Raw genomic sequence first — 14,424 nt, 5'->3', positions numbered from 1 at the left:
ACAGCAGAATAAAAGATGTGGACAGGATTTTTGAGAGGCATAGTGAATAATGCCAAGTTCCCTGTGGCCACCAGGTGAGAAGTGCCGGGAAGCAACCCAGAAACCCAACAGCTGATGAATGGACACACAAAATGTGGTCTCTCCACACAGCCATACAAGGGAACAAAGTACCAACACTGGCTGCAGCACGGATGAGCCCTGAAAACATTACTCGAAGTCAAAGAAGCCACACGAGGCCACACACTCTATGATCCTGCATACACGGGATGCCCAGAAGAGGCAAATCTGGGGAGACACAAGGTGGATTAGCAGGGCCTGGGGGGAGGAGGGGGTGCTGGTTAACAGGTGCACGGTTTTGTTTCGGGGGGATGAAAATGTTCTAAAATTGTAGTGTTGGGGCGCCTGGGTGGCTCAGTCGGTTAAGTGTCTGCCCTCAGCTAGGGTCATGATCCTGGGGTCCTGGGACTGAGTCCCAGATCGGGCTCCCTGCTCAGCAGGGCATCTGCTTCTCCCTCTGCCTCTGCCCCTCCCCACCCCCGGCTTGTGCTCTCTCGCTCTCTCTCTCAAATAGACAAAATCTTTAAAGTAAAATAAAATTGTGGGTGATGGATGCACACTCTGTAAACATGCTGAACAATACTGAATTTACATTTAAATGGGTGAACTGTATGGTATGTGAATTGTATTTCAATAAAGCTGTGAAAAAAAAGCATGTCAGAGAAAACAAAATTCCACTGACAATACAAAAACTGAACTTTAGCCAATAGATGTACAGAGACACAGGGAGAATAGCACAACAGGATCGATGCCTTTGGTTCCTTTCTGGAAACTACTCTTTCTGGAAAGTGAGGTGCCCTGAAATTTCAAAAAGCTGGGCAGGGGAGGCTGAAGGAACAGCCAGGGCCTGGTGGTCGGCTCAGAGAGCCCGGGCTCAAGGTCAGATGGCTGCTCAGACCCGCTCCGCCTCCTGTCGAGGGCACCGTGGGCAAGCCCTTCCGGTGACCCCACCTGCTCACAGGGCTGCTGCAGGTTACGTGAGAGAGCACATTCAGGTGTTTGGCACAGCATTCTAGAAACACCAGCATGGAACGAAGGGGCTTGTAGTGCCAAATGGAACCTGCTCAGCTCTTCTCAGCTCAGGTACTGCTCCCTCCCATCCTGCCACCAGGGCTGTGCCAAGCACCTCTGCTGTCGCCACCAGTCACCGAGCCCCTCTGGTCAGCACCCCGGGGCCCGGGCTGTAGTGCCCCAGGGCCGGGAGCGAGCAGGTCAACTCCAGGCTCCAAGAGGGTAGCAGGGGCTTCACTCCTCACTGCTAACGACCTGACCTAAGACATCCACAGCCTGGGTGTTTGTAAAATGCAGACTGTGTGAACTGTGCTAACCAATTTATGTGTGTCACCTCACAAACGTGCACCCCCGTGGGCTTACAGGTCGAGCTGACACGTGCAGTCCCATTGGTCCTCACAAGGCTATGAGCTTTGTCTCCACCTTACAGAGAAGTAAACTGAAGTCTATGGAGGGACGTAAAATTCTGTTTCTTCATGCAGTGGGCAAGTTCCCTGAGGGGGCTTCCTAGCACAGTGTGGTGCACGGGGAACTGCTCAGTGACCTTCTGGGCTTGACGGTATGCTGTATCTGATATCGATTCAAATTCTATAGGTCTCCTATGATGGGTGGTTGGACTAGCCGGCTGTCAAGTTTTAGGGAGTTTCAATAATCCTTGTGGGACAATCACCAAGGTGACCTCCCCTGCCTCCCTGGGAATGAGCTAGAGAGTTACTGGCCCCTTTACTTGTTTTTTAATGTATTATTCATCTGTCCAGGGCTCTGCGTCCCCTGAAGGTCATTCCTACACAAGCCCAAGAACAGACCTGCTTTATGCACCACCACGCTCCACGGCTTTGTGAGGGAAGTTCACTCTGCCGGCGCCATCCCCTCCTCACCTCTTGCTTTTTGGAGAAAAGCAGTGAACTGACAATAACGCTTTTGGCACATGTTCAGGACAGGTTTCTTGTACTTCTGAAGGATGGCCCTGTGTAAGGGTCCTGAATCACAGGAGGAGCAGTGGGCCTCTGTAAGCAGACATTAATCTGCCTGCTTCCCCCATTCCACCTATTTCTCTCTCTGCATACCCCCCCAAATCCAAAATTTGGGATTCACAGGCCGCTAGAGAGTCTTCAGCTTCCCTTTCAACAGATTTATCTGCAGATGGTGTGTTCTGCTGAGATAAAGCCAGCAACAGTACACTCCTTCTCATGTGCAAGTAAAATATCAGCTTATTTAAGTAGCCACAGAGCTGGGACTTTATCTTTGACTCGTTGATTCATTAAATATATATTGAACCACCACAAGCAACATGTTGTGGCGGAAAATACAAAAGTCAGGAAGATGCAATTTATTAGAGAAATGGGTATCAATACTTCGGTATGGTAGAAAGTGGGATGAAAGGTTTTAAAACAGACCCAAATGCTACGGGAGCAGAGAGCCCAGCAGTTAATTTCACCTGAGCAGGTATGAAAGCAGGCAGCATTTTGCCATCACACTGGCCATCCGCTCTCATTTTGCGGGGGGGGGGGGAAGGGGCGGGCTAAACTTCCTTTTCATTTGTGCCAAGGTTGGGGGGGGTGTCTAAATGCAGACAATATGTTTATATTGAAGGATTTGAAGCAGATAGTGTTCATTTTTTAGAATCATCTAGCCCCAGAATAAACAAATTCTCTGCTTTTTATAAAGCACCCCTGGTACCTGGAAGAAATTATTTATCATATGCTTTGTTCAAAACTGATCAACATTATAGCATTTCAGGAGACTGGCACCTTCTCTTTGAGCGCAGTATTAAGTAGACTAAATAAATGTGCCATTCTAGACCATGGAGTTTCCTTTACTCAATGGGATCTTTTAGCTATCTAGGAGAAGCTGGCTCACCTCTGGGTGACTCTCTAGTTGAAATCTAAATTGCAAGGACCCTAAGTTTTCAGGGTCTGTGGGATCAGTGTGTAGCGCTTACCTTGCCCCTACTACCCACACCCATGGCGAGCAAACAGAGTTGCCAACACCACCAAAGTGCACGTGTCACCTCGCCCTCCCACTGTTGATCAGCCCGATGGCTCTGTGAGCAGGGGAGTGTGATTCCCTGCTTATGTTAGAGAAGAGGGCTCTGAGAAGCTAGCAAGCCTGCCCAGGTCCCGCCATCAGGGAAGGGCTGGATTTCCATCCAAGTCTAGGTAAGAATACAGATTTGGAACTCAGATCTTCATCCAGAGAGGACAACAGCCTCGTGCCTCATGTCCAGTCTCACAGAACTGCCACAGCACAAACATTTGCTATAGGACTCCGACATGAATCAACTCTAATCCAACACCAACCAAATGCTCCTCTCAGATACCTGATACCTGATGGCCACGGGCTGGGTTCGTGCCCTTAGATGTCTAGGCTATCTTACTACATGAAGTTACCTCACCTCAATGCAAAAGAACACAGACCCTACAATCTCAGCTTCCCAAAGACACATCCCGACAAACGGGCTACAAACACTGCAGTTCTCAGCTTTCGCTACAGGCCTATACACGGCCTCCATGGGTAAAAGCTCTCTTCAAGCACAGTTCACTGCCCTCACCTAATGTCCTTCAGGAGGACCTGTGCCATCAATTCCCTCCCAAGCTTCTTCCAAAGGCAATGCTGTCTCTGTAAATAAATTTTTCTACTCTCTCTTATCACATTTTTCTCATTTCCTCCTCTCCTGCTGGAACACTTGGACCCAGACTCACCCCTCAAATGCAGGTGCTGCGTCTTTACTGCCCTGCAGACACCTTCCTTCCTTCTGGCTGCCCCACCCTGCATTGCAAAAGAGCAGTAACCAGCCCCCCGCCGCCTGGAGCAGACGGGCCAGCCGCTGCCCCGACCTGCTGCCCTTCCATCCACCTCTCCCCCTCAACGACCAGTGTGATCTGCGTGATTTATGCTTTGTTTGATAAGACTGGCAGGAAAATCTCCTGCTATAAGCTCTGCCTCATCAGGCCCGCAGGTGCACCATGAGGCACAAAAGCTTCTCGATCAGGTTTTGTGTCAACAGTAAAACAAAACCAAAAAAACTCTTGTTGAAGAAAACACACTCCACATTTGCAAGGACCCTGGGAAAGAAAATGGTACGTAGTCATGTATCTGTGACAACTAACCCTCCCAGTGGCTGAGAATTTATCTGGAGAGAAGGGGAGAGAGAACTCCCCTGAGGCAGAAGGCGAGGGGGTACCCACACGCCACCAGCAAGGGCGACACTTGCCGTCCTCCTTCCCAGACAGAGAGCATCGGCCACAGGTGCCTTCCTATGGTTTCTTCCTAAAAAAGCCAGCCACACCAAATTTTTATTTGGATACCCAAAAAGGGGACTTACGCAAAAACACCCACGCTGATTTATTCCCTAAAGAAGCAACCACTGAGATACCCCAAGCTTGTTATTCTCCTGTCTCTCGGGGCTCAGGTACAAGGCCAACCTTTGCTCAGAAAACGAGAACAGCCAGTTTCATACTTACATGTCACTGCCCGGGTTGGGTTTGACCGAGTCTTCAGCTGGAAGGCAACACTCCATAATCTCATTAAAGCCTGCATTCCCAATATTCTTGGCAAGCTGCAAAAACAGAAGTCTATTTCAGGGTACTCAATTATTAATCCATTCCACTGCTACACACTACTCATGCATTTGATGATTTATTTAATGGCCACTAAGAAATAGAGCAATAAAGTGGCTTGCCATTAATAAAGATGGACAAAACTCAAACCCCAAAGGTACCCATAAAACCAGAGATAAGAAGCAGTACGTCTATTACAGAGAAATGTTCTCATAAAATGTCCCCTGGATAGAGCACCTAGATGGACAGGAAGAAGGAGTACCCTGGTCCAATGTCAGTTTTCCTCCTTACCCACGCCCCCCAAAACTCACGCTCCAAGTGAAATGGATCTAATAAGATCTATTTACGCCAGCGAGGAGGTGGCTCTGATACAGTGGAGGGGGTGCTGGGCCAGGAAGCCAAGACTTGGGATTAAATCATGGTTCAATTTTCTGGTTTTGTGACCACACACAAGTCAGTTTCCCTGAGTTTCAATTTTTCATCAGTAAAATGGGGATGACACCTGCCTTGCAGGGTTGTAATAATAATAAATTGGGACAATTTAGGTGAAAGAATTCTATAAACTGAAGCACTAAAAATGTATTTGTTCCAAATGTAAGGTCCCCACTCAACAGTCAACCTTCTTATTTGTCAAAAATTAATTGAACACATTTTAGTTAATGCTTATTGAATCCTTGACACTACGCTCGATGCAGCAGACAGGAAGATAAATATCAGAGCTTGTCTTAGACCAGCTACCCTGACAGTATGGTGACTGGCATCTCCTGAACGGATGCACAAACTCTGAGTGACCAGGAGCTACTTAAAAGCAGGGGTTTAATCATCATGTCCCAGCATCCAGCCCAGCACCTGACAGAGATTAGCTTCTTCCATGTTTAATGAAACAAAACCGAGTGGGAGCACCTAGCACAGGGCTTTGGAGAGAGGAGATATTTTAACTTCCATGTTGAAAACGGCACAATGGGGAGCTGGAGGGGAACTCTGCTACTTCTACTCTCGAGGAGTGACGTGGACACAGGGTAACCAGAGAGGTTCTGGGAGGTAAGGCTGCTGCTTGAGCAGCCCCTTCTCTCTTTGGGGGAGCAGACTGGAAGGGGCGGCCAAAGGGATCTGAGTTAGATGAGGTCGAACCTTCTGGTGGCAGGTAACGTGACACAATGAAATGGGATTGTGAGGGAGGCCGAAGGACAGGGGACGTGTGTCAGCTTGTAACTTCGTGATGAGCCTTCCTAATTTTACCGTCCTTGGTAAATGAACAAGGCATCCTAGATGGCCCGAAGCACCAAGCACTAACCGACCCCACCTGGGTCCCTAGTCCTGGCCTGGTGGCCTCAAACCATTGTCAGGTGACAAAACCCCAGGGCCTCGCCGCTGTTTCCCCAGGAATGAGGCTGATGGTCAACCATGTCAGTTGACAGCACCGACGTACCAAGGAGTCAACGCCTGCAACGGATTTCTCGGATCGTCAGTGACAGATCCAGGACTGAACCTCAGGATCAGACCCCTGTTTAGAGCCAGCCATGCTCTCACAACCCCATCTTTCACTATAATCTGGACACCATCCCCTCGCCAAGCACCGTCGTTTTCAGAAGGTGAGTGACAGAAAAGCCACAGCACCCCTCTGTGCGCGAGGGGCCCACATGCCTCCGAGTCTGTGGTAGGCAGATGGGAGGGGGCGTGAGGAGGAGAATTCCCTGGGAATCAGAAAGCTGCCTCCCTTCTGCTTGGACTTGGCTGGTTTACCAGGGGACAGCTGGTCCAGGGAGTACCATATCCATGCGTCACACTCGTCCAATGCAGAGAAATGTGCCACCTCACAGTTTTGCCAAGTTCCAGCGAATATTTCAGCATGCAGAGAACTCCTTTAGAATCATCAACAAAAGCAAAGCATTTGCAGATGGAGGCTGCAGGGTCATGTCAAGAAAATGTGGGTCCCAGCAGGCCATGTGGGCAGGAGCCAAGGAAGCAGGAAGCCTGGTGGGAAGCAGCCCCCAACACTCCCAGAGGACTCTGAGGGTGACGCCGAGCAGACACGGGGCCAGATCAGATCTAGGAGGGTCTGAAGTGCCACATCACTCAGCAAAGCAAATGCCAGCCCCTACTCAGTCCGCAAACGCACACTGAGTCCTTGGGCGTGCTGGACGCTGAGCATGAGACACAACCGTGCTTGGAGAGGGCTCAGTCTAACGAGAGGGATGTTGACAGAAAGAGATGCCCGGTGCTGAGGGCTGGGAAAGAAGTCTGTGCTGAGCACAATGAGTATGGAGATGGCAGGTGTACATCAGCAGGGCAGATGCCTGGTCAAGACGCCTGCTTTACCCCACGTGCCTTGCGGGGAACCCTGCATGCCTCCCCCTCACTGCATGGAAGCACCTGAGCACGGGGACTTGGGAGTCCCACATTCCTGCAGATCTGTAGCACCTACCTTTGCAGGGTCCACGGAGCCAGAGAGAGGCCTTAGATGTTATCTGGAAACTGTGTTTACAGTTTGGGGTGAGGATGTGGAAAACCTCTTGCCCGTTTTCATGTTTCCAGGTGGAGAGAGATCTACTCTTCTGACATTCTTCCCTGTTTTTATGCCCCTCAACGGGAGGAATGGACAAATGAGAGAAAGAACTTCCCTGAGAGAGGGCCTCAGCCCAGTTGTACCCAGAGAATGCCACACTGGGGGCGGTGGGCTCCTCCTGTCCGGAGCCTGGGGGCTGTTGTTACCTCACATGTGAACCTGGTCAACTAATTTGGCTTCTCTCAGTAACAAAGCAGACTTTTGGGCCGCTCCCATCCCAGCAGTAAGGAAGGCCATAGGGCATGACACACCGTTAATGTTCAAATGGGTAAAGGCCCAGGGAAGTGAGGGCACTGGACCCCAGCAGGCAGAGCCAAGAAATGCTGTGAGCTCACAATTTTGACCTCCAAAAAAGGAGTGGCTTTCATTCAGTGCCAGGTGAAACAGCGTTTCCAGCTGTAAGGTAGCTGTCAGTCTCTGCGGGCCTCCCTCTCCACGTGCTCTCCTTCAGACCTTGCTGTCAACGGGCCACCTCTACACTGGACAGCTTGTTAACAACCTCCTGACAAGGGAGGCAGGACAAAGTCAGGGAGCATAGGCCTGAGTCAGCAATATGTGCTCCTAAGCTTCCTGACCCTGCTCTTCAATTTGATGGAACAGATTTTAAAATTACTGACCCCATTTCAATTTCATAATATCAAATTTTCCTTTATTAATTTTAAAGGTCATATGATGTCAAATGGATCATATGATACAAGGACCTTAGTACCAGTGGTACCGTTTTACATATGAACTGAAAATCAATGCTGAAATGATGACCTATGTTAGGGAGAAAATTTACCTTCCCCAAATCTATGTTTACCAGAAGGATTTCTGAAAACAGGTTTGCTTTAATATCTAAGGATACTGAGCAGTATGTGCTAGAGTACCAGTTCAAATGACATGACTTCCTAGAACTAATTAGTACCTTCACACACCCAGTTTTTCTCTGCTGAATAAGACATGATTCTAAAAGCAGGTGGAGGGAAGAAAAGATGACTACTAATCAACCACCTTCACGGATGCCAGTGAAATCCACTCAGTTAATATGGAAACCAAGCATGCTTTGAACCCAAAATAAATAAAAAAGGAAATGGTGAAATTGCCACAGCATACCATCCAAGGGAACTGTGGGCAAACCTGAGACCAGAAAATAATTTACGGAATTAAGCAAAAAGATTTTTATCATGAAGAACATGGTGAGGCCATATGGGAGAACAGGAGCAACATTCTACGTGGCGAGCGTCTGTTTAGGAGCACCATGCCAGCCAGAGAATGAAAATCCCCGCTCATCACAGCACACCTCCCTGAGATATGGGCTCTAGGACTGATTCACCTCAAGGACAGAGAATCACTGAGCCTGTAAAGCAATTTTGCCGAGGATGTACCCACGGAGACGCTGGAAAATTACTTTCCAGTTCACCCTCTTAATAGGGTGCAAAGAAGTTTAATCAACGTTTGCTGCACAAGAACACATACCAGGATGAACAACTCAACCACACACCCTGAGGTCACCACTCTGCGCATCCTCAAGGTTCATGCACGGAGCGGACAACCAGAGTGGAATCTCCCTGTGGATTCACATACAAGGAAATGTGGATCATTTTTCCGAAAGGATTTAAAGTCATCTTGGAAAATAAGGAGAGCTAATCCTTCACAGTGCTTATGATGTGCCAGACATAATTCTAAACACACACACAGAGACATCTATGTGGCAAGCCTTCAGGAGATCCTCTGTGCAAGCATCCACCTGTCTACACAGAACACAAGAACCTGGATACTTTACAAAGGCTTGAATTCATAGGGGCACCTGGCTGGCTCCATCGGTGAAGTGTCCAATTTTTGATTTCGGCTGAGGTTGTAATCTCAAGGTCCTGGGCTCCATGTTGGAAGCCTGCCTAAGATTCTCCCTCTCCCGGGGCGCCTAGGTGGCTCAGTTGGTTAAGCGACTGCCTTTGGCTCAGGTCATGATCCTGGAGTCCCGGGATCGAGCCCCGCATCGGGCTCCCTGCTCAGCAGGGAGTCTGATTCTCCCTCTGACCCTCCCCCCTCTCATGTGCATGCTCTCTCTCTCTTTCTCGTTCTCTCAAGTAAATAAATAAATCTTTAAAAAAAAAAAGATTCTCTCTCCCTCTGCCCCTCCCCACCATTTAAGCTCTCTCTCTCTCTCTCTAAAATAAATCTTTAAAAAATATATAAATAAAATCTTCTAAAAAAGGGCTTGAACTCATGTTTTATAAATGAATCCTAAACCAACACACACTGTCCATGCAGCGCTTGACTTCACAGCTGCGCAGTAAGGGTTCAGGACAGGACGTCGGGCCCACCGTCCTGGTACACAGTGGGAGGGGTTGGGGAGATGCCCACCTCCAGTGAGCAACCACACAGGCAGAGTTGAGGGACAAGCGGAGGGTGGGAGTGAACCTCACAAGATTTGGGGCCCTTTTCCCTCTGTTTTTCTTTTTTCTTTTTTTAAGGTTTTCTTTATTTATTTGACAGAAAGAGAGAGAGATTAAGCACAAGCAGGGGGAGTGGCAAAGGGAGAGGGAGAAGCAGACTCCCCACTGAGCAGGAGCCCGATGTGGGGTTTGATCCTGGACCCTGGGATCATGACCTGAGCCGAGGGCAGATGCTTAACCGACTGAGCCACCCAGGCGCCCCATCCCACTGTTTTTCTGTAACCATGAGGGACGGTCTGGAACTACGGCAGAGGTCAGGTTCTAGAAATACCTGCAGATATTAAATAAGCAGGCTCTGCCTGACGGCTCCATCAGGGCTAACAGCTGACCAGACTCCTGTGAACATTTGCTGACAGAGGCCTGAGAGACAGAGACCAAGATTCGAACCCAGTATCAGAAGCCACCTCATCATTTCACTGAGATGTAAACATCTTCCCTTCCACCTTCCTTGGCCTTTTCCTGTTTAGCGGGCAAGAGTCTCATGAAGACCATCAGTTGAGGTTTTGAGACACATTTAAGCAGGTGTAACAGATGTGCTGGGGTCAGGCTCCTACCAGCTCATGATTGCCATTAGTAAAACTACATTATATAAACTCACAGTTACATAAATTATATTAAAAACAAAATAACAGTCAAAACTCATCACTTCTAAATCATTTTACTACTCTGTTTCTGAAGTAACTGAAGACCACTGTTTGTGAGAAGAACTCCCCGTATGAGGGTGTGTTACCAAGCACCTCTTTCCCACCGCATAGTCGGTAACTCACACTGGTTACTCATGACGGCACAGATTTGACAAAAAGGTCATGGTGGGAGTATTGACATCACGTGGAGAGGCTGTTCAACATTTGCTGCGGACGGGGATGGGGAGGGATGGCAGTGATGCTTACATGCTCAGCACGCGGTTAAAACTCGCCCCCACAAAGGCCAGTTTACGTCCGGGGCTCCTCAGAGGTGGCCCCCACAAAGGCCAGTTTACGTCCCGGGCTCCTCAGAGGTTAAGTCTGAGCTCTGGGATCAGATGAAAGGGTCCCGCCCCGAATCTGGCACTTCAATAACTATATAACCTTGGGCACATTATAACATTCTAAGCCTCAGTTCCTCCTTTGTAAAGTTGGGATAAATACCAAGGTCACTGGTTGTCGTGAAGGGCAAATGAGCTAATATATATCAAGTGCTCTGTGAAGAGCCTCGTACAAAATAAGCAATTATTATTTCACCAAAAATCACTGAACACTTCCCACTGTTTTGAGAAAACCAGCAATGGCAGTATAGCAACTGCCAGAGTTTACCAGAGAATTTGTGCTTCTCTGAAAACAGACTGTGAAAATCTCAAATCTATGCCACCATCAGCTGCCCAACATACCACCCCCTGGACACATGCAGCTCTAAGACGTGGGTGAATGCACCATGACATTGACAATAACCACACTGTGGAACCAAGGATACACTGCTGGAGTCTTGCCGAGTCCAGCTTAGTTCTAAACTTGACGTCATCAGGGATGTTACTAACCACGTGACCAGAATTCACTCTAGTTTCTCCCAACTTTGTCTTTCAAAACCACAAAGGAATCCTCTGGAAAGGGTGGAAGGATTTGACAAGATAGTTCAAAATACATTCTAAGTTCTGACACGCTGGTTCTACAGCAGTCATCAATAAAAGTGTATAGCCCCTTGAGAGGTATATTGACCACGATAATTGATTTTCTGTCAAGACTATTGCTCTTTTCATTACAATCAACGGCAATCTGTAACCACTTAATGTTCACTGTCCAATGCCCAGCCCAATGCCAAGAGTTTCTAACGCTGCTTCCTGCCAGCAATTACAGACTCTGAAAACAGTCACAAAAGCTCCATTTTAGGTGGTCTCAAAACACCTAGTGTGATGTGCCTTTTCCTCAGTGGGGCCAGTCTCAAAACTCTGGACGTTTTGTGACAGAAAGTGCTTCAGCCTCCCAGGATCAATGTAGATTGCGCTGCATGGCTTATGTGTTATCACTGAACCAGGAATGAAAGCCTTCCTTAGAAACAAAGGCAGTAAAAGCAAAGACCGGTGTCTCCCCCAAAGGGCGACAGTAAGGGGCTGAGGAAAAGAGCACTGGAGGCTTGGCTTGAGCTGAGTGGTGACCACAGACTTGGCAGGAATCTGCGGGGGACTCAGGGGGAACGCGTCCTCGACTGTCTCTGGGCTTGGCGTTCCGCATGCAGTTAAGGAATGGGGTGAGCTAGACTACGCCACCATCCTAGTCCACCATCTCACAACAGTCTCAGCCCCCCTTTCTGTTTCACTTCACTTGATTCGTTTAAGAACCAAGTTTTATAACAAAAAGTGCCCTCAACCACCAATAGCCGAGAAGGAGGAATCATCACTGAGGTTCTAATTGCCCAAACTCATCTGGAAAAAATCAACAACCATCAGCCCAGTGGGATTTCAAGAAACCAAAATGGATTTGAATGCCAACATGAAAACTCAGCTTTCAGCTCATTCATTTCCATTTCAAAATCAAGGATCTGAGAATTACCAGCAGCTCAGATGTTCCTAAAACATCTAACGTGAGGGACTGCATCCTCGAATAGTGAACCCCGAGCTCCCGGTGGATTCCAGAGCACTCAATGCAGGTCAGGATGCCCAGATTGGTGGAAAGCCATGTAGGATCTGCCAAAGAGAACAGGGAAAATTGGAGCTTGCAGTAAGTAGCGGGCCGGGGTCACAACATTTTTCCTGTAGAGCTACTGCATGTGGAGTTTTGAGCACGAGCGTTTTCTCAATCCTTGACACAAGCTGGAGCTCTCATTCACCATTCACTCTGCATTAGCACCGATTTACACACAACACACACACGCACACACACACACACACACGCACGTGTTTGCCCTCCATCCCCTTCCCATCCCTCCATTCTTTACTCAGTTGTCTTCACCACCCTTCCATTCATTAAGAACTCCCCAGGGACAGGCGTTGTAAACACACAGGACGCAGTGCCCTCTAGTGGGCACAGGTCTCTGAGGGCCGTCCTGAGCACCCACCATGCCCATCGCCAACCTTGGTCAGACCAGCAAAGGGGAGAGAAAAACCACCACAGTAGTGCTGGATGGGGAACAGACTTAAAACGTGTCTCTGTGTTCGCAAAATACGGTAAAACGATAGAGAGCACCTACTACGTGCTGATGCCATATTCTGTGCTCAGCACTTTGGGGGAAGCAGGAAGAGTTCTGATCCTAAGAGCTTTGGAAATTGCAGATACTGACATAGAATCCTTCATTTAGCACATACAAGAGCGCCAGCAGGTGAAGAGGTCAGCTGTCTACACAGTGCTCAGCGAGGAGAAGGGCCTTGCTGGAGGGGGTGTGGGGCCAGACAGCCTCCCCGCCTGTGCCAAGGCCCAAGGCCATGCTGATACCCCGTCACCGTGCTGCTCAGAGCACTTACCTACCCCCTGAGGCATCCGACTATGCGCTGGCCACACAACAGACACCCAAGACATGCCTGACAGATGAAAGCTAGCCTGAAAATGGGGCATTCAAAATAAAGCCTACTCAAGCACGTTATCACTGCCCATAAGTACCATTCTCTTTCCAACCACCTGCTGCCCTTGGAAACTCACAGCAGGGAAACAGCGTAACCTGGGTCACGAGATCACGGTCAAGTTCTTTCTTTAAATGTTTAATTATAAAAAGTTTTATCCCTTAGGAAATACTTCTGAGCATCTGTGTTTTCATTTCTACCCTTCTGCCAGGTAGGAGTATGTTTCGACTACTTTGTATCAAGTTTCGTCACCCACCCTGCAGCATTTGCAAACAGAAATGTACAAAGCTTTGACTTCTTTATGGGAGCGTTGTAAAAGTCCAAGTGCTGCACTGTCCTCATCTTTTCTTAAGAAAAAGCACGATTCACTACTTACCACTCCCTTCCTCGTCTCCTGCCAGAAGGTAATTTTTAATGAGTCTGAGACCCTGAGGGAGTTCCTCAAACTACCTCCAGATATACAGCCTTTGGGGCAATAGGAACCTCTCAGCAATTCTCAACTGCCCACTCTATTTTTGCTGTGTTGTTTTTGTAAGAACTGTCATAAAAAAAAAAAAAGAACTGTCATAGAATGAGAGGAAGGAAAACGGTAACTGACCATCCCATGATCTTTCTCATTTTGTAAATGTCCAGAAACAGCTATTCCAAAGCTCCCTGGACCTCACAGCACCATTCCATCTTAGTCAGAAGAAATCCACTCCTTAGGCTTTTTAAAATACTAGGTATTAAAATCTACAATGATACTCTATGTCGATTAAAAAAATGAAGCCCCTGAGAGGTTTCATCAAAATGAAGAATAAACATCTCATTTCACAGAACATGCACCTGAGAGGGGCCCGAAAACATTCTCGGCCAGTTCCTTCATCTTCCATACAGGAAAACCGCTACCGAACAAAGAAAGTGGCTCTCCCAGCATCACAGACTAGACAGTGGCTAGAAGTTCTACAAAGTAGCACAAAGGGGGGATGGAGTAAATCCCGGGATAAGCCGCCCCTACACGGCCGCACAGCCAATACAATGAGCAGATAACCCTGGTTTCACCTGCCTTCTGTGCTTCCGTTTTCATTTCCCAAAAAGCTTCTAATATTTTCAGCTACATCAGGCCATCTTCGTGTGGCCCTGTACGGGGCCCGGAGGCAGGCGTCTTCCCACCCTCCGCCCCCCAACGGCCTGCACACAGCCCAGGACACAGCTGTGTAGCACCCGGGCACCGCCGCGTCTGCAGTGAAAAGGAAAATCTGTGACTGGTCTGTGAATCGGAATGAG

The 14,424-nt window shown here is 48.4% G+C and overlaps 1 protein-coding gene across 3 annotated transcripts in view; it reads right to left on the bottom strand.

Moving 5' to 3' along the window:
• Positions 1-14,424, bottom strand: part of ASAP2 (ArfGAP with SH3 domain, ankyrin repeat and PH domain 2) — a 110,599-nt gene that overhangs the window by 22,576 nt on the left and 73,599 nt on the right. For all 3 annotated transcript variants that reach the window (XM_073896974.1, XM_073896975.1, XM_073896977.1), the window contains exons 14-15: positions 12,155-12,288; positions 4,533-4,627 (exon numbers count right to left, since the gene is read on the bottom strand). In XM_073896974.1, coding sequence (XP_073753075.1) covers positions 4,533-4,627; positions 12,155-12,288 — 229 coding nt within the window. The remainder of the gene's footprint in view (positions 1-4,532; positions 4,628-12,154; positions 12,289-14,424) is intronic.

Source organism: Callorhinus ursinus, unplaced genomic scaffold (assembly GCF_003265705.2).
Source record: "Callorhinus ursinus isolate GAN/ISIS: 27379988/994484 unplaced genomic scaffold, GSC_fseal_2.0 scaffold10, whole genome shotgun sequence".
NCBI classification, from domain to species: Eukaryota; Metazoa; Chordata; class Mammalia; order Carnivora; family Otariidae; genus Callorhinus; species Callorhinus ursinus.
The sequence above is the reverse complement of the archived record's forward strand: the minus strand, read 5'-3'. Positions and strand labels throughout refer to the sequence as shown.